The sequence below is a fragment of the Nanorana parkeri genome, unplaced genomic scaffold, assembly GCF_000935625.1.
Source record: "Nanorana parkeri isolate BGI_ZX_2015 unplaced genomic scaffold, ASM93562v1 scaffold85, whole genome shotgun sequence".
In the NCBI taxonomy this organism is placed as follows: Eukaryota; Metazoa; Chordata; class Amphibia; order Anura; family Dicroglossidae; genus Nanorana; species Nanorana parkeri.
Genome location: NW_017306353.1, coordinates 923296 through 943946, shown reverse-complemented (window position 1 = coordinate 943946; position 20651 = coordinate 923296). Strand labels below are relative to the sequence as shown.

The 20651-nt window shown below is 42.6% G+C and overlaps 1 protein-coding gene across 1 annotated transcript in view; it reads right to left on the bottom strand.

The window, feature by feature from the left end:
• IFT140 (intraflagellar transport 140) overlaps positions 1 to 20651 on the bottom strand; it is a 111934-nt gene that overhangs the window by 85453 nt on the left and 5830 nt on the right. Inside the window, exons 3-10 of the mRNA XM_018552356.1 lie at positions 20008 to 20229; positions 18667 to 18788; positions 17094 to 17215; positions 13399 to 13574; positions 10948 to 11039; positions 6675 to 6781; positions 5889 to 6034; positions 2314 to 2517 (exon numbers count right to left, since the gene is read on the bottom strand). Of these exons, the coding sequence (XP_018407858.1) occupies positions 2314 to 2517; positions 5889 to 6034; positions 6675 to 6781; positions 10948 to 11039; positions 13399 to 13574; positions 17094 to 17215; positions 18667 to 18788; positions 20008 to 20229 (1191 nt within the window). The remainder of the gene's footprint in view (positions 1 to 2313; positions 2518 to 5888; positions 6035 to 6674; positions 6782 to 10947; positions 11040 to 13398; positions 13575 to 17093; positions 17216 to 18666; positions 18789 to 20007; positions 20230 to 20651) is intronic.

The following is a 20651-nucleotide window of genomic DNA, read 5'->3' as shown; positions in this document are numbered from 1 at the left end:
AGGTTAGGCCATTTGGTTGGATTCAGTGGACATACACTATATTACCAAAATAATTGGGACGCCCCTCCAAACCATTGGATGCAGGTGGTCCGTGAAATTTTCTTGCTACTAAATATTCCACAGTCAACTGTTATTGGTATTATAACAAAGTGGGAGCAACTGGGAACAACAGCAACTCAGCCACGAAGTGGTAGGCTACGTAAAATGACAGATCGGGGTCAGCGCATGCTGAAGCGCACAGTGCGCCAACTGTCTGCAGAGTCAATAGCTACAGACCTCCAAACTTTGTGTGGCCTTCAGATTGGCACAACAACAGTGCGTAGAGAGCTTCATGGAATGGGTTTCCATGGCCGAGCAGCTGCATCCAAGCCTTACATCACCAAGTGCAATGCAAAGCGTCGGATGCAGTGGTGTAAAGCACCCTGCCACTGGACTCTAGAGAAGTGGAGACGTGTTCTCTGGAGTGACGAATCACGCTTCTCTGTCTGGCAATCCGATGGACGTGTCTGGGTTTGGCGGTTGCCAGGAGAACGGTACTTGCCTGACTACATTGTGCCAAGTGTAAAGTTTGGTGGATGGGGGATTATGGTGTGCGGTTGTTTTTCAGGGGTTGGGCTTTGCCCCTCAGTTCCAGTGAAGGGAACTCTTAAGGTCTTGGTTCTCAACTGGTGGGTCGTGACCCAAAAGTGGGTCGCGACCCTGTGTTCAGTGGGTCCCTGTGTGCCTTCCACTTTTCTAGGTGAGAGGCTCCTCAGCCTACCCGTAGCGCAGCAGTCAGTTCTCGCGCCACGCAGCCATTCAAAATATGCTGCTCGGTGCCGAGTGTCAGCTTGAGGTGGGGTGGCCTCCATCCATATGTGCATTGCTTACAGCTCCCTTTCATATCCTGTAGAGGAGCCTGGACCAGAGTGATGTAACATACTGGCTCGGCACCTCTACAGGGTGTGCAAGGGAGCTGTACCAGCAATGCATATATGGATGGAGCTCCATCACAGTACAGCAGCCCACACCGGACCCCAGGCTGAGGATCCACTCCAGTCTTGTAAGGTAGGGAGACTGGGTGGATCTTTAAAAAAAAAATGTTTGTTTTTTTTGGAGTGCGTATGTGAGAGATTGTGTCTGTGTGTTTTTGAGGGCCCATTCACACTAGTACAGTGCGTTAATCCCACAGTCTTCGCAAACGCACCTACCGCATGTTTTGGTGTGAGAAGTGCATTACATTGCCATTCATCGAATGGCACCCCAAATGCACCTCCCACCCACAGTTCTATTGCCCGCATCGGAAAGGCAATTTGCAATTTGGGTCACGACTTAATGACCAAGGACAAATGTGGGGCCTGAGGTTACACAGGTTGAGAACCACTGTCTTAAAACATCAGCATACCAAGACATTTTGGACAATTTCATGCTCCCAACATTGTGGGAACAGTTTGGGGATGGCCCCTTTCTGTTCCAACATGACTGTGCACCAGTGCACAAAGCAAGGTCCATAAAGACATGGATGAGCGAGTTTGGGGTGGAGAAACCTGACTGGCCTGCACAGAGTCCTGACCTTAGCCCGATAGAACACCTTTGGGATGAATTAGAGCGGAGACTGCGAGCCCGGCCTTCTCATCCAACATCAGTACCTGACCTCACAAATGCGCTTCTGGAAGAATGGTCAAACATTCCCATAGACACACTCCTAAACCTTGTGGACGCCTTCCCAGAAGACTTTGAAGCTGTTATAGCTGCAAAGGGCGGGCCAACTCAATATTGAACCCTACGGACTAAGACTGGGACGCCATTAAAGTTCATGTGCGTGTAAAGGCAGGCACCCCAATACTTTTGGCAATATAGTGTATGTCTTTTTTTTCAACCTAACTATGTAACTATGTGGAAGCAAAGCCCTGTTCCTCTACCAAGATGGCCATCTCCACACAGAGACACAATGCAGTACAAGGCACGGTAAGTCATGGAGGGAGCCCACAGGAAATACTGCAGACTAGTCTTTTGCCCCTTGCCTGCCCTTTTTGGCAACAGCTTTCAAAGTGCAGGTCCTCTTTAAGGACATTTTAGGCAATTACTGGCCATGTGGGCAATGCAAAAAAGCTGCTGATCTACTTTGTACCTAAAAGCCTAGGCTGTTTAAATAAAATCCATTTTACAAGCGTATATTAACAGAAAAAAAACAACAACAACAAAAGACAACTACAAAAACATAGTCCTTCTTATTACTGTTATAAATGCAGGCAACTGAAACAAGGGAACAATACAAATTTCAAATCAGAACAGACTAAGATTACAGACCTGATCATTAAATGATTTGCTTACTTTTGTGACGAAGGCCCCTATGATATACATGTCAGTCTTTAGGCTGTGTGTGACCCCCGTACTGAAGTAGGTTATACTGAGCTGAGAAGGTGCCACTTGTATGGCTGCAACTTGTTGGTGGAAGTGAGAAGACATAACGTGTTCGCTGAGCACCAGGACGGAGCTGAGATTGTTCACAGACAAGAGATTTTTGGATGACCCCCACTGTGCCAAGACAGAGTATAAGCGTTAGACATAAGAGGAGGTTCAGGGTACAGTTTGCAATAAAAATGTTATTTATGTCAGGTTAAAGTGGAACATTTATGTAAGGTTTAAGTGGAACTACAGTAAATATATTAAAATACATATAACATTTGTGTGTCTGTTCAGCCAGCCTTGTTATCCAAATGTCTTTGTTATACTGTATAGCCAAATAAGTTATATCTATATTATGGGGACCCCCCAAACACACACACTGCCACAAAACAATATTCCCTGCTCCCTCTAGCTAACTGCCCCAGTAATTAAAGAAAATGTAAATGGCCTAAATATTTACCTGAATCTATGATCCTGTGACGCGCTGGGGTCCTACATAGAGTGTAGGGCTGCAACAACTAATCGACATAATCGATTCTAATCGATGATTGAAAAAGTTGTTAACTTTTTCAATCATCGATTAATCGGCTTCCGATTGGTTGGCCCTGTTCACGGCTCCACACGCGCTACGCGCCGCACCTCCTCCCCATCTCACGTTCGCCACTGCTAGATCCGCCCAGCATCCACGCTCCACACGCCCCATCTCCTCCCCGCCTCGCGTTCACCGACCGCATAGGAATACAAATCCCAGCAATACATTACACACTGTATGTATAGTGTACTATTGCTGGGATTTGTTGTACTCCTCTATAGCTGATGGTATTCTGCATTGCGCTGTATAGAGGACTACAAATCCCAGCAATAATGCATTATACAGCGCAATGTGGAATACCACCAGCTATAGAGGAGTACAACAAATCCCAGGAATAATACAGCGGTGCAATGCCGAATATCACTAGCTATAGAGGACTACAAAACCCAGCAATAGTACATTATACAGCACAATACAGAATACCACCACCTATAATGTACTATTGCTGGGATTTGTTGTAGTCCTCTATAGCTGGTGATATTCTGCATTGTGCTGTATAATGTACAATTGCTGGGTTTTGTAGTCTCTATAGCCGGTGCCATTCTGCATTCATTGCTGTATAATTTTACACTTTTCATTTACTATATTGCACACCACACTTTTGTTTTCTTTTTTACTTCCACCGCTCCAAGCTTGCTCCTGTGATGGACTACACTCTCAATACAAACTAGTAGTCCCATCACTGGAGCCATTTTTAATCCGATTAATCGAACTTAATAATCGGCTAACTAATCGATTTTGAAAATAATCGTTAGCTGCAGCTCTAATAGGGTGCCCACACTGCTGCTTGGCAATTTCCCATTGGGTCCATTAATGGGGTCCTCTAAAGGTCTTCAGGATTCCAATAGCGGCATAATGACATAACAGGAGGCTGAACAAGAAGGCCAGAGACTGTAACAGTGGATTACCAGTCTTCACTACCAGAAGAGGCATCATGGAGGGTCACATGACAGTGGATTCAGGCAAGTTCAAAAGGGCTTAGGATGGGTTTTGTTTTTATTGTCAATGGGAGGGAGACGGATGGGTGGGAGGAATAAGGCTATTTCAGGCTTGACCAAAGATGGGCTTTAACTGTGTCACATACCTGTTCACACAGTGATAGATATGCAGTATGATCAAGCTAATTCATAGTCCAATGAGAGGTTAAGAAGTCCACAAATCTGCAATACTGACCCAGGAAAGAGCAGTGTCACCAGCCTGACTGTGCTTTAAGAGATGAGTAAAGCACAGGACTGGTTACACAAAATGATATGTTGGTTGGTAAGTACAACAGATTGCTTCCATACATTTATACTGTGCACTTGACTGTTTGGAAATTTGCTGGTTGAATTCTGGCTGGTTGATTCACCCACTTACTTCTCACCTAATGGATTCTCCAAAGGCATAAACTCTTTGCTGGATTTCTCAACAATGCTCTTTCTACAAATAAGTGAAAAATGAAAAAAGGAGAGTGAGAATCCCTTGTAAATGCTGAGGCAGGTAGGTAGAGCTGGGAACTCAGAGGGGAGGCCATGTCACACAAGCGATCGTCATGGGTGAAAGGCCGTACTTATAATGAGGCTGCCTGAGGCTGTTTCCTCTCTTACATCTCTTTAGGTCATGTGAGGGGGGGCGGCAGGCAGAGCAGTATGGCCACTCAGCTGCACAATGTTTGCAGTGTGTCTGCCACTGCCTTTCCGGGCAGAGCGTCCAAAGTTGCTAAGAGCCAGGTGGGGAGAAGGGCCATACACATCTCTCCGCCCAGCCCTTAGCAACCTGGGACGCTTTTGCAGGCATCCCGCCAAGCTCCTGGTAATGTCAGTGATGTCACTGGTTGCCAGGAGCTTGATGGGATGTACCCCCTCCACCTTAAGTGGCACAAAGTCTTGGGACGCCCCTGCACGGGTGACACATTGACAGCAGCCGCAGCATCACCCAAACAAGGGAGCCACTTATTCTAATAGAATTGCTCACTTGCTGGCTTGAACCATTGCAGAATCTGTCTGGCTAGCAAAGGAGCATCATCTTGTAGGTCAGGCTAGTGATGGAGCGACTCCAAAATACAACGTAAGTGGTCTGTTAGGATCACTTGGGAGACATCAGCCTAAATATAGGAAAGTCAGGAAATCACCAGCACTCAGTAGTAAAGATAAATATGTCCCTTTTATTGGACAGAAAGCGTCACAGACATCCAAATAAGCCGACGTTTCGGGGCCGCGCAGGGTCCCTTCCTCAAGGCAGAAAGATGTGATATTTATCTTTACTACTGAGTGCTGGTGATTTCCTGACTTTCCTGTGTTTGCACGACCCCATCCGTGGTAATTCATCACTGCGAGCACCACTTTTTTCTTATCTGGCCGGGACTGCTGTGGGGAGTGCGGAGGGTCTCTCCATCGACTTACATCAGCCTAAATATGACAACAGCTGCCCGAACCATGAAAATGCAGCTTAAGAATAGTGACCGTTTAGGGAAAGTTCTGATAATCTGCTTTATTTTAAATGTTATAACAGCTCATTTATAAGCAAACATAGAACTTTTTTGTGTATAAATAAATGTTCAAATATACTGTATGTCAGGCCCAGAATGTTTTTACTAGTTCTGGATATACTTGAGAAGGATTAGAATCACTGTCAGGTTTTTTACTGCAATCCGGGCTCCAAAAATTCCCCTCACTTCCTGTCTTGCTAACAACAGTTTTACTAGAAAGAAAATATGGGAAAGTGTTCAACAGGAACACAGACAGAAATAATAATCAGTCAGGGGTCTATCTTTCACCTACTCTACTTGAAAAATAAAATTACTGTCTGTGTTGCTGTTGAGAGTCCCCTCACTTTCTGTCTGGTAAAACTTTGTCATCGGGGCTGGAAGGAAGACTAAAACACAAGTAGAAGTAACACAATAATATCAATCTCCCATTCACTAACTTACCTGCACTTGAGTAATGTTTCCCTCCAGTTCAGTTGGGGTTCTCAGTTTCCAGCTGTCTTTTCCATCAGTCTTTAAGGATTTTCTCCCACCAGTCGCTTTGCTCCACATGGCTACCTTGCCTTTACTGGTTCCAGCGGCCAATATAGCTGAGGAACACAAAATACTAAACTTAGATAACATTATTATTATTTTACAGGATTTATATAGTTCCAACAGCTTCCGGCAGCTTTTTACAAAAAAAGGAACCCAGTATAGTTACAATTCAATTATATCAGGAAGAGTATGTTACAAAAAAATCAGATTAGGGGGCCTCTATGTAAAGTACTAAATAGAATTTTAATGTAAAAGTCAAACCCCCTCCCATTTATTGCAGAGCTTTTTTAACTGCTTCTGTTTTAACTTGGCCATACACTGTTAGAATTTCGTCTGATTTACAAGAACTGGCCTAAATTCTAACAGTAGGTGTCCCTGCCAGCTCGACAATGCGGTCCTGCGTTGTCCTTGATGATGACGAGGGCCTGCCCACATTCCAGGACCAGAGAAGATATGACCAGAGAGGCAGGATGAAGGTGTAAGGTAAGTAATCACCACTATTACACCCCCATTGACAAAATAAGTAGTATATCATGTATATTGTAGGGGAGGGGGGGTGTCGTCACTATTACTTTTTGTGCAGCCTAGAGTTGGCCTTTAAACCTAACCGGACTTCAAACATATCGCAGGGCACAATATATACAATATACAGAGATGGATAATATGATAGCAACTAGCTGAGAGGCAGGTTACCTTTAGCATCACAGTAAGAAATACAGTTAATGGTTTCCTCTGCTTCGAATCCCAACTGTTCATCCAGAAACAAGACATAATTGTCATCTCGCTCCAGGTCCCAGAACCTGAAAAGACATTTCATACTTTAGGAGAGGAGGGCACAGCAAGCTGCTATTGGACATTTTGAATTGCAATAGCCAACAGCAATCTGGCTATTGCACCCGCCCACTACCTGCTGTATTTACATTCAGCTGCCATCTGCAGAATCTTACCACTGACATCTGTCATTCCCTGGCTGAAGCTATTCAAGCACCATGTGCTTGCAATACAATTATTTTTAAAAAAATTATAAAAAAAGGTGGGAAAACAGTAATTTTCGTTTCGGCCTGACAAATTCTGCTGCGGGATGTGCTTTGCAGTGCCATTCAATTCAATGGTACCCCAAACACGCCTCCTACCCATAATGTAATTACCTGCACTGGAACCTGCAGTACCGCAATGCCATGTGTTCCAGTGCAGTGCTATTGCAAATTATTGTGCATGCAGTTTTATTTGGAAGTGAACTTTATGTTTGTAACACTCCATTTGTGTATTTTATTTTAAATTAAGGATGGTGTTTATTTATTTGTATCCGATTAATTGAAAAATTAATCGGCCAACTAATCGATTATGAAAATAATCATGAGTTGCAGCCCTAATTACAATTTCTCGTGTTGTGTCTTACTGTAAGTGCAAATACAAGTCTTCTCAATGCATCATAGAAAGATCAAAACAATAATCTACCAGTTAGATGTTTTTTTTCTTTTATTGTACCTGGACAGCAAGAGAAAATAAAAAAGGACATGCTGACAGTCAATGTCGGGTAACAAAAAATGGGGATATGTACATTTTTATTTGCTTATCACAGCTGAAATGTTAAGACTCACGTGTGACTCTTAAAGCAGTATAATTATATTAAAAAAATTTAAATAATGCACTTTTCCTATGTTTTACCCCTTTATAGAAATAACTATTGATGGACGTTTAGAGCCAAACTAGCTAGAACTAGCTCAGCTAGACCTGAGAGGGTTATGAATGCTCTCTGGTTTACATTAAAAGAAATTACAATAAGTTGGAGATTTTTCCCCTTTCTATACCAATAAACATGGCACAAAGCCTGAAGCTTTTATTTCAATTTATTACAGGCTCCCTTAAATATCTAGGCATACAGCTCATCAACCAGCATAACTACTTATATGCCAAGAATTACAAACCTTTATTATTAATGGTGAAAAGAGATCTTTGCCGTTGGAATAAGACTTCTCCACCTGGCTGGGTAGGTTTAATATTCTAAAAATGAATATCCTGCCAAAGACTTTATTTTTCCTACAGATGGTTCCAATCAAGCTACCCCAAGTATTATTTCCCCAGCTGTGAAGTCTACTTTTAAAATTTTGTATGGAGTAATATTAAACCTTCTCGATCCTTAAGAAGCCCAAATGTGGGGGTGACCTAGAACTCCATGATATTTAAACTTAATACAAATCTAAAGTTTTGCTGAGGATCTTAAATTGGCACTTTTACAGAAAGGACTAGCTTTGGATCTATATGGAAATATTCATGGCAGGTAGGAACCTATGTCATGTCCCATGGCATCCATGAGACCTTTGAGGCATGTCCCCTATGGCCTTGCCTCTCACATCCCATTCACTATGTGGGACACGATGAACAAAGGTGGGTTACTAGTGTCCAGTATTTCCCCTTTGTCACCACGGTGCGGGATGAAAACGAGGGTTTTCTTCATACTTGTCTGGTGGGACCGACCTAAAGTCGGTCGTTTTTTGGATGGATATTATATTAAGGTTAAGAGAATACTAGACAAAGACCTGCAGATGGCCAATCCACATTTGTATTACACTTATTCCCAATGTCTGCCAAACCCTATACAAGCTGTATATTACCCCACCTTCTCAAAGCTGCAAATGCTTAATCCCACTCTATTGGATGCAAGCCAAGATCCCAACCAGGGATATGTAAGATGAATGTGATCAGGGAATCTGGGAAATGGGTTGCCATATGCAGAAACATATATGATAGATTTTACATTGCATGGACTGTTTGGCTCCATTATAGCTCCTCTAATCATCCAAGATCTTTGACAGGAGGCAGCACCTTCATCCAATCATTCACACAGAACAACGGCTCTTGGAGTCGTAAGACATACTGGGGGGAATTTATCAAAACAGGAGCAGACAAAATCTGGAGCAGTTACCCATGGCAACCAATTAGCTTTTCTTTTCAGTTTGTTCAGTTAAGATTTGAAAATGAAAGATAAAAGCTGATTGGTTGCGATGCACATCTGCTCCAGTTTTTGTCTGCTCCAGTTTTGATAAATTCCCCTCTATGTATATCTCAATATTAGTAAACTATTTCCCTGGGCTAGAGGTAAATATATAAATGATTTATACAATTGTATATACTTATTGTCGTTGATTATCAGATGGGTTGATACCCTTCACTGGATATATGTTTCACATTTTCTAGAAATATTTATAACATTCTTGGGAAATAAAATAAAGATTATGGAAAAACAATTACCTGTTGATCTACCAGAAATGCACTCAGCTTCTAACTGCCACCACGTGCCTTTCTATAGACTAAAACGGCAAGATTTGCAGGGTTATTCACCAAAGGGTGAAGAGTTTGGGGAAGACATGAGAAGTGAACAATCTAGGACAACAAAGCTGATCTGGAAAGTGAGCTGAATTGGAGAATTTTTCCAGTTCCGCTATGTTGTCCTAGATTGTTCACTTCTCCTGCCTTCACCCTAACGCTTCACCCTTTTATGAATAACCATGTTGGTGTAAGCCCTGATCACCACAGCACAGGGACTAATTGTTCTGTGATGCAATATAAAAACTGTGAGGACTCTTTGAGACAACACAGTAGGTGTGCACAATCCAGCTCTAAATTTCAATCGGCTTTTTTTGCACTTATTAAACAAATATTAAAAAAAAATGTAATTATATATTTTACAGACCAAAAGGGAGCAAAAAAGACACTCGTCTTTTACAAGGAAACGTGTGATTTGCTTATAGTTTTTCATCATATGCTTAGTTTGAACTGGCTAGGGTTTTGACAGATTTACTTTAAAATGTATGTAAATATATTTTAAAGTAAATCTGTCAAAACCCTAGCCAGTTCAAACTAAGCATATGATGAAAAACTACAGGCAAATCACAAGCTTCCTTGTAAAAGACGAGTGCATGCCTTTACCCTACTACGTTGAACTTCTCTGCTGGTCCTTTAAAAGAGATGGGCAGTTTCACGGACCAATAGAAAGGCTAGGATTTGAAATGGGCGGCAACAGAAAAGAAGAGAAAAAAAAAATGAGCTTGCCTTTTATTTTAACTGCCCATAGCTCAGCAACTACTAATCATTCTGACATGTGGCTTTCATTAAATGCAACCACTGCTTATGCATTTTTCACCACATATGCAGTTACAGCTGCCAAGGTTTGTGTCAGATTTACTTCATCTAAACCTAACCTAACTTATGCACTTAAAGTGTAACTCCAGCCAAACCATTTTAATGTAATTTCTGGATCATGAGGGAAAGGTTTATAATCTGTCAGGTTTTTGTTGATATCTATAGCTTCATCAGTAATATTTCCCTGCACATTTTGTCCCCAGAGACAGCAATTACAATGATGTATTTATAGAGCGCCAACATATTCCTCAGCGTTGTACAATCGTTTAGACAAGTAAGAAACACTGACAAACATCATTGACATATAGAAACAGTAGGTGAGGAGGACCCTGCCCAAACAAGCTTACAATCTAAGAGGAAGGGGACCAAAGACACAGTGGTGGGGAAGGGGAGACTACAGATGTAGATGTAGAGACACAGGCAGCTCTTCTTTGCAGCGCTCAGCAATTCCTCCCACTGAATTCTACGTCATTACTCTATCCTGAAGTGTCGTGGAGAATGGCGGGAGGAACGCTGAGCACTGCTGGGGACACAGCAGACCCATAGTCTCCAAAGTGCCCGTATCTGCACACCAGTCGGGGGGAAAAAATCCTACAACAGAGAAGTGTTTAGCAACAGAAGCAGGCAGCAGAACAATTAGTATTTGCTTGCTTTCATACTAGTGCCAATAAAATTGTTGCCCTGGAATTTAATGCACCTAAAAAAATCCAAAAATATATGAGTGAAAAAAATGATGGCGCTGACACACAATGAGGCAAGTTATTTGTGCTGAAAAACTCTGAAGTGGCCTTGCTGTATACAACTGATCCAATGAAAGATTTACCTTATGACACTTTCTCCTGTAGCTGTAACAAGTAAAGACTTCTCCACACATAGAATGTCCGCTGTCTTCCCAATCCTTCCAGTCAGCTTCACCTGTGAAGAACAATCATACTCACTGAGACATGCTACCACATATTAGAGATGGGGTGTACAAAGATTAAGGGGTGTATTTATAAACAATTCGCAAAGCCATTCATCCAGCAAAACTATTTTTGTTCTGTCCCCCCTTTTGCCTCATTTGTTCTGTGCAAATGAGGCAAAAACCAAGTTCTAATCATATTTTCTTTCTAAGTTGAATGTAATATTAGCAATATACATAATGTGGCCCCTAGATGGAGCTGAGGAGCATAGGAAATTACAACGTTTTCCCTAGAGTCATCAGCTCCATCTGGGGGCCATAATGTGCTGCGCAAACTGTTGGCGCTATATAAATCCTGTATAATAATAATAATGTGGCATTTTCTTAATATTACTTTTGACTTGGAAAGAAAATATACTAAGAAGTTTTTTTTTCCCCTCCATTGGCACAGAACAAGCGTTCACAGAGCTTCGCAAGACAAATGGCTCTGAGAATTAATTATAAATACACACCTGTGTATGACCAACCAAAACAATGTTTTATTAATTTTTGGATAGGGTGGGGACGGATTAGAACCCCTGCCAGGTTTCTAGTGCTGTCTGGGTTTCCATTAGAGGGATTTACCTTCACTTCATGTCCTGCTGACATTTTACCAGACAGAAAATAAGAATAACTCTCCAAAAGTATCACAGACAGAAATAAAGATTCTTTTCTTAGAAGAATGGGGAAGGCTAGAACTCACTGATTGTGCCCAGTTCCAGATTTGCCAACTCTTCTGTCTGGTGATACCATTGTCAGCAGGGCAGACAGTGAGAAAAAGCCTAGCAGAGAGTCTTACTAGGGATGCACCGATACTAGTAGCTTGTCCGATACCGGAACTTCCGGTCAGAGGAAGATTTCCTCTGACCGGCAGTGGCGTAGAGGGAACATGGAGCTGGCTTCCTGGGCAATCAGGAAGCCGGGTGGCAAGTAATGACCCTCCTCCCGACTTCCTGATTGGACGGAAAGCCAGCTCCATGCTGATTGGCTGGGAAGCCGGCTTCCTGGCCAACCAGCATCGAGCCGGCCGAACAGCCGGCTCCTTGCTGATTGGCTGGGAAGCCGGCTTTCTGTCCAATCAGCATCGAGCCAGTCCAACAGCCACCTCAATGCTGATGGGCTGGGAAGCCAGCTTCCCAGCCCATCAGCATTGAACTTGCTGAACAGCCGGCTCGATTCTGATTGGCTGGGAAGCCAGCTTTCCAGCCAGTAAGCATGGAGCTGGCTTCCCGGCCAATCAGGAAGCCGGGAGTCAGGTCATTACTGATTGGCCGGGTAGTGGGCCCGATGCTGATTGGCTGGGAAGACAGTTTCCTGGCCAATCACAATGGAGCCATCCAAACAACATGGAGCCGGCGTCCCGGGCAATGAGGAAGCCGGGCAGCACGCCATTAAACGCTGCCCGGCTTCCTGATTGCCTGGGAAGCCGGCTCCATGCCAGCGGAATCACCGGTATCGGTGCATCCCTAGTTCTAACCCAACCCACCTATCCAAAAATTAATAAAAAAGGTTTTGTCTGGGCATACACTTAGGGGTGTATTTATACACTCTTGATCGTTTGTTCTGTTCCAATGGAGGTAAAAACATAGTTCTCACTATATTTTCTTTCCAAAGTAATATTAGAAAAATGACACATTATGGCCCCTAGATGATGATGAGAAGCAAAGGAAAGTATTTATTATTGCTTAATGTTTGGCTGGACATACACTTTAAGTATCTGGAGACAGACCAGTTCAAGGTGCTCTCAGTAACCAATAAGTTTCACCTTTCCTTTTCTCCCAGTACACTATGAGAGAATGAAAAGAAGAATCTGTTAACATTTGGAGCACCATAGACAAGATTAAAGAGACATAAGAGAATTTGGTATGTTGCAACCAACTTGAACATAGGCCATAACCTTAATCAAGAAAAATCTCACTGCTAGTTACATAGATACATAGTTAGTCAGGTTGAAAAAAGACACATGTCCATCGAGTTCAACCTATAGAGATAGATTGATCACTGCTGATCAACTTCCTCACTTACAGGGAAACTATACATTTTGGGTAAATTTTTCTGTCTGTTTATAAAATGATATTTTAGAACATTTTTAATTACAAATGTAAAATATCTATTTTACAAATAGCCATATAATACAGGGTGCTTTGCACTATTTTGGAGAATTTGGGCATTCTAATAAGAAAGCTCAGCAGTGACTACTTGCTTTTTAAATAACTCTCTCTAAATTAAAGACCACAGGGTCCATATGACCTAGAACAAGGGAGGTGAGTGTCTCTCCCCTGACTGATTTAGCTGTTTGCAATAGTGACAGGAGTCCTCTAAGTCTATGCTCACCTTTGAGATCTCCTCAGCTTCCCCTTCTGGAGTTATGAAGAATCGCGACAGCAGGAAGTTCTCAGAGATCACTACCAGCATGGATTTCTTCTCTATGAATAGCAGTTTGCGAACCGAGCTGTCCATGCCAATTATCTGGCTGCTTTTACCCTGTTCATTCACCCAGTGTATCGAGCCTGGAATTCAGAGAAAAAAAAAAATTCAAAAAGTTTGTAGGAAAGTCACTAAGCGCGTTATCCAGGAGGTTTTTGTTTTTTTACACTTTAGTCTTGCTCATAAAGAATTTGATTTAGCACCTCCTCGTCTATTTGAAAGCCAACTCCACAAAACCGATCATGGAAACATTTGGGGACTGCTATTGCTTATTTTCTTGTGAAAATGAAGGTTGATTGACTGTTATGCTGACCCAATAGGTTAATATTTGTTTACTGTTCAAAATGTTTATATATATATAATGTTGCTGAATACTGCACAAGTTCTTTTGTGTAATAAATGTAAATATTTCAGAAATGAAATCATTTTTGGGTCACGCCTTAATGACCAAGGAAACATGTGGGTCCCGAGGTTACACGGGTTGAGAACCACTGCTCTAAGCCACTAGCCTGGAAAAACATGCCAATCAAAAAAACTAGAGTAATGCATATTTGTCTGGGCAGGGTGACTCAAAAATACTGAATCCAGAGGTTCAGTATGACGGTCAGGCATCAAGGAGTTTCAAAAAGAAAGGTCAGCAACAGCAACCTCCATGTTTCTCTTGTGTTGGGTTACTTTACGGTGAACCTATCATCAGGCTATGAGCCATGCAATTATTTACCCATTCTTAAAAAGCAGTAAATGATCTGTAACCCTTTCGTTGCCAGGGCCGTTTTTGCAATTTTGTGCAATCGATTAGACCCCTAATGTCACCTTTGCAGGTCACTAAAGCTGATCAAGCAAAGATCCCACTTGATCAGCTTCTTCCGCAGCCTCTCTGGTTGGGGAATGACAGCTCAGAAACCCGACGTAAAGAAATCATTATAGTTTCCGGGTTCCTTCAGCAGGGAGGAGATCCGCGAATGGATGTTCACTGGTCTCTCTCCCCACTACCCTCCGACACCCGCAACTCCATTTTCAGGCCTGCGGGAGGGGCAGTGAAGCCTGAGAGGCAAGGCCCAAATCCTGGCCCATGCCCCGGCCCGTGGTAATGATCAGGTGGCTTAACAGAGCTGCCTGAATCACTTCAAGTGTAAAGCCAAGAGTCAAATTTACACATGTATAGCTGACGGAAGTAAGTCGGCTGGGGCCAGCTGCTGCCAACATATAACATACGTCAGCAGCAGCGAAAGAGTTAATACAAGCCATTACTGACCTCTGTAGCTGCAGGCACTGTGAAGCAATTCAAATTAAAGTACAACCTGCTTCCTCCTCCCAGATCTCCTCCTCTGTGTCTATGTTAGAGATTAGAAGGATAGAATGCTGTTGAGTCAATGCTGGGATGGGGAAGAAGGGGATTGCTGATGGAATAACTTGGACAACCTAAAAGGAGAACTATGGGGCAACCTTTTTTGCCCATAGTTCTCCTCTTGGTCACGGGAGGACATATGTGTCCTCCCGTGACCCAAAACTCAGTACATAGCGGGCTATTGCCCGCTATATGCCGAGAGTGCCGCAGCCGGGACAGATCCTGACAATACTGTTGAGATCCACCCAGCTGGCTGATTGACAGCTGGCTCTGCCTCTCTAGAGGAAAAACAAGCTATGCCTGCCCCCTGTCCCGTCCGTCCCGGCAGTCAGCGCTGATTACTGACAGTCACCGCTCTCTGCAGGGAGATGATCGGGAAGTGAGCGGATCGCCGGTATGTTTTCGCTGACTTCCCGATCAATAAAGCCGAAGTGAGACAGTTTCAATGTCACACGTCGGTTCTAACTATGGGGATGAGTGTAAATCACTCACCTCATAGTTCTCCTTTAAGTGCTTCTGTTGTGAATGTTGAATATGAATTACTATACATTGTCTGAAGCAATAAAGCTCAGTCTCCTTTTGAGCTCATTTTATGCTTTTTAAGAATATGTTAATTCTTGAATGTCCAAAGCCTGGCCACAGGTTCATTTTAAAATTGAATTTAATATTTTGGCTTTGAGTAGTAACTGACAGGTTCAATCACTTGTTGGCAAGACATTTTCACCGGTGTTTCCAGTTTTGTCCAACTACGATAGGTCTTAAAATGCCAAAAATGTGTCACTCTGCCCATGAGAACTCCATAATGCATAGCTAACAAATAGTTGGGAATCCAGCTACAAGCAAAACACAACTTTGTTATGGTCTTGTGGGAAAGGGCGGCAACTATAGGGAAATCTTTCCACAGAAGTCTCTGAATGTAATTAGTTTCAATGGGATCTGTGTGCTCAGTATACCAAGAAAAGAAGAACGCACACATATTCATCCCAGCTTATTCCTGGTGTTCTTGATTATATCATCCCTGTTGAAATGAAGTGGATGTTATATGGAAATCATTTAGATGCTATAAGCATCAGAAATCTTTGGTTGATAAGTAGCATTGATTATTGGGTACATATTGGCACCAATTTACAAAATTGGCAATTTTATTTTATTTTTATACATTTTTAGGTGGATTTATAAATATTTTATGTGCATACAATCATTGTTTTACAAACAAGCATTTCAAATAGGGATGTTCAGTTGCCAAGTACCGTGCCCGGTACAAGTACAAGTACAAGTACAGATACTTTTCCTGCTCCAAGACTAGACTAGAGAAAAATCAAGAGACTAGAGAAAAATCAAAAAGTTAGGAAGCAGCTGTCATTTGTAAGGAGCACACGGAGCTTCTGGGATTTGAGTATCCCTGTTTAATGTATGATTTTCTTTTAATAAATATAAATAAGTGATGCACAGATACAATTTTTTCAAGTACAAGTACTGAAACTTGTCCAAGTACTCACAGATACAAGTACTGATACATTTGTATTTAGTGTCATGTGACAGTTTTTCTGTTAGTTAGTTCTGCTAGTTCTCGTGAAAATGTCATGTATCGGCACTTGTATCTGAACATTCCCAATTTAAAAGAAGATGGTGGATTCCCAAAGTATTATGTATTAGCTAAAGGGAGAGTACAACAGTATTTCACTGAAACCTGGGACTGAGCAATCTAAAAAAGGACCCTTGCAAGGTGAAATTAAGTTATGCGTGTATATTCACCTTGATCTTAGTCTCTATAAATAGCAGAGGGGTAGGCAGAAGGGTAAGCAGACATAAATATGTGTAAAGCTCCACCTGTTGGGGTTCATTTCTTGTTTAAAGTAGATATGAAACCAATGTAGGGAGTAATACAAAGTTATAGTAGGGAATGCTTAAAAGGACAACAATACCTTTTGTACAGTTGTCCTTTCATTAATCCCCACACCCCTGAGTTCAAGCTGCTTGGTAAAATGACTGCCTTTGCAGTAAAAACACCCCTGCCAGGTTCTCCTCTAAATGTGTTTGTGCACTGCAGCCCTATTCATTCCTATGGGTGAGCCATATACCATGCATATATCATGCCTATGGCTCATCCACAGGTATTATTCTATTGATGCTGCTAAATTATCACAAAAGTTTTTCTACCCGGATCTGTTATTTTTGATCATGCCATAGTGCCTTGCAGGTTGTAATGGCAGGAATGCTAGTTTAGATCACACAGTGTTTGCGTCCTACTTACCATCTCCTGTACTGAGGAAGAAGGAAAACTCCAGCTGCGTGCCAGTCTTCATTTTCCAATTAAATTTATCAAGGGCTTTCTCATCCCCACTTACTGCAGCCTTAGCAAGCTGGGTCATATCCCTGAAAAAAAAATCCCAGAAGAAGTCACACAGTTTCCTGTACATGCATAGCGGCCAATCACAGATTTACTATTACTGTTTAGCTGTTACATACAGTGAGAGTAACAATCTGGTTAATATGGGTCATTTGCCACCACTATTCAGTATACTCAGACAAGTGCTTTGCCTGGGACTATGGGCATATTTACCATAAACATGTTACTGAATAATGCAATGCAATTCCATTAAGGCAGGTAGTGAGTACCTTAATACATTAGCAAAGGTCTTATGCATGGAGCACCTGACCTGCCTTTAATTCCCAAAGTTGCAATTATGCTTCCCTTCCACATCCTATAATGCAACACAGATGCTTCATCAGTCCATACAGTGGTGCCAGGATTGCACTATGGAATGCAGAGGCTGACAGTGAGCCCAACTAGATGAAAGATCTGGTGAAGGAGCACCTGAGAAAGAGTTTGCTTAGATTTAATGGTACACGCAGGCATGTTGTACTGTTTGCTTGTCTTTTCATTGGGTAACAGGCTATCTTACATGAAGTACAAATGTAAATGGCTTACTGTTAAGGTTGGAATCGAATGACTGCTAAAGAATACCATGAACTAAAACTGCAAGCGCAACAAGGCAGGCCTGAGGTGCACTTCCTAAATAATCATTAAAGGAGAACTATGGGGTTAGGGCTTTTCCCTATAGTTCTCCTTAGGGTAACGGGAGGACACAAACTAGCGTCCTCCCGCCACCCTAAGCTCAGTATACCGCGAGCTACAGCTCACGGTATATCGAGACGCCGCAGCTGAAGCGGATCACGACAATTATGTCTGGATCCGCCCAACTGTGTGAGTGACAACTGGCTCTGCCTATCTAGAGGCAGAGCCGGCTGTACACGCCCCCCTCCCCCGTCCGCTCCGCCAGTCAGCGCTGGAGGATCGGAGCGGGGAATCCAGCCCCTCCCCTGTCACAGCAGAGAGCTGTGACAGGATCGAGAAGTGAGTGAACGCCGATATGTGTTCGCTCACTTCCTGATATACTGAGCCGACCTGTGACAGTCTCATTGTCACAGGTCGGCTAGAACTATGAGGTGAGTGAAAAGCACTCACCTCATAGTTCTCCTTTAATCAATAGAGGGGGTGCCTTTAAATCCACTGCCAACCCTAATCTACTAAAGAAAAAAATGGGAAAAGGCACACCTTTGAACCCCCCTAACTATTTATGAAAAAAGTCTGCATTAGGTAGAATCTGTTTTTCTATCTTGAAAGATCATTTGTAATGTTAGCCCCTTGAATGACAATATTGTATATTTTATATGTGGCTCTTTTGGGCATTTTAATGAAGAGCCATAGGAGAACTATCCATGTATTCCCATTCTGCATGTCCTTGCGTTGTATTTTCTATCTCATAAAGCCAAAAGTGTCCTATGTATACTCATGTATATAAGACAATGTTTACATGACTTACTCTTCAGGGGCTACTGGTTTAAACAGGCAATGAGTCAAAGGCTTGTGGTACTCCAACTTCAGTAAGGGGGCACCTTGAACACGACCTCGCTGATCCAAACGCCACATAATCAACAAACCGCTCTAAACCAGAAGTAGTAGTATAATTACAAATTCAGATTAGAATGTAAAAATAAGCATATTGTATAAAGGAAGAACGCATAAACACAGTATATACACACATAAATATATACACACACTGTGATTTAATAGAGAACTATAGGGTAACCTTTTTATCCCATAGTTCTCTTTAGGGTCACGAGAGGACATATACGAACGTCCTCCTGTGCCCCAAAGCTCAGTATATAGTGAGCTATTGCTTGCTATATACTGAGAGCGCCGCAGCTGGGACGGATCTCGATTATAATGCCTGGATCCACCCAGCTGGCTCTGGCTATCTAGAGGCAGGGTCAGCTGTGCCCGTCCCCTCCCTATCCTGTGCCTTCAGTCAGCGCTGGAGGATCGGAGGGGGGAATTCCTGCGGGGAGCAGTGACTGACAGTCACCGCTCTCTGCAGGAAGATGATCGAGAAGTGAGCGAGCGACAGTATGTGTTCGCTCACTTCCCGATTAATAGAGCTGACCTGTGACAGTTTCATTGTCACATGTCAGCTCTAACTATGAGGATGAGTGGAAATCACTCACGTCATAGTTCTCCTTTAAGTTTAGAAAGCACACAGTTTATAACCTGTAATTGATCCAAGTTGAATAAGTCCTCTAATTTCACCATTAAACAAGTGTAATTTACCTAAACGCGTGCACACCAAGCTTTTTCTCATTTTGCAAAGTCAGTGCAACAATTTTCTGTATATTTGCACCCCCTGAACCTGGAATTCTTCTTCTGAGACAGGATCTCACTCCTAACAGAAGCAAACTTAAGATGTGGTCAGGGGCGGGTTTTATTCTTATTTTATATTTCTTTTATTCTGCCCCAGTGCTACTTTAAAGCACCAGATTGAGTTGTAATATCCTAATCCTAAGCACTACACCCAGCCTCAGGCCAAGGCACAGGCAGAAAAGGTGGATGCCTTGGATGCTTTAGCATCAGTAGGTGGAGCAAAAGGGCAGGCAGGACGTGCCACCTATGCTGCTAAAATATTTTGCAGCACTTTGGCCTTTTCGGAGTCTAAGGGATCTTGCCCAGCACTGACTGAACCAGCGTTCTGCACATGAAGCCTACTACAAGAATAGCACACTAGCATGTATTAGCTATATTTATATTTCAGGCATCTGAATTAATTTGCTACCCTAATAACCAAGCTGACTTCTAATACATTACCCACTCTGATGTATTTTCTACTCACCAAGTCTCCTGTAAGCAGACGGCTGTTGTTTATGCTCCATACCAGCAATGTGATCTCCATGCCGTGTGTTGGTGGCACTGTGTGAAACTCTTTGTCTTGCTCATTGAAAATGATCACCTCTCCCATGGCCCAGCCCATGGCAAGTAGACGTTTTGCTGGATGCCAGCTAAGTAAGGTAGGCTGGTAGGACCTTTCCACATGTGAAGCAGCAATATGCTCACCCTGTAACGAGCATAACAAAGAACACAGTACAAGCCATTAAATCCATAAGTGGCAACAGATCATTTACACAGATACTGTTAACAAACAGAAATAATATTATGTGAGCTGCTGATCTGACTAAACCTAATATCTTTAGTAATACTCACTTTTAATAACAGATATTTTTTACTAGTTGATAATAGTGCTACAGAACAATGGCACAGATAGCATTTTTCATCAAGTGTATCTTCCAATGGGAGCACCACTGAACACTGGAGATGCTCAGAGTATGGTCCTATACAAGCCTCAGAGGGCTCATGAGGCAACAGATCATTTCTATACTGTAAAAATTGACAAAGGCCATGGCTGGTACTGTAGAAAGAAAACCCAACCATCACCCCCCCACCCTCCCCCCCTCCACTTCCTTTCCAGTCTCATACTCA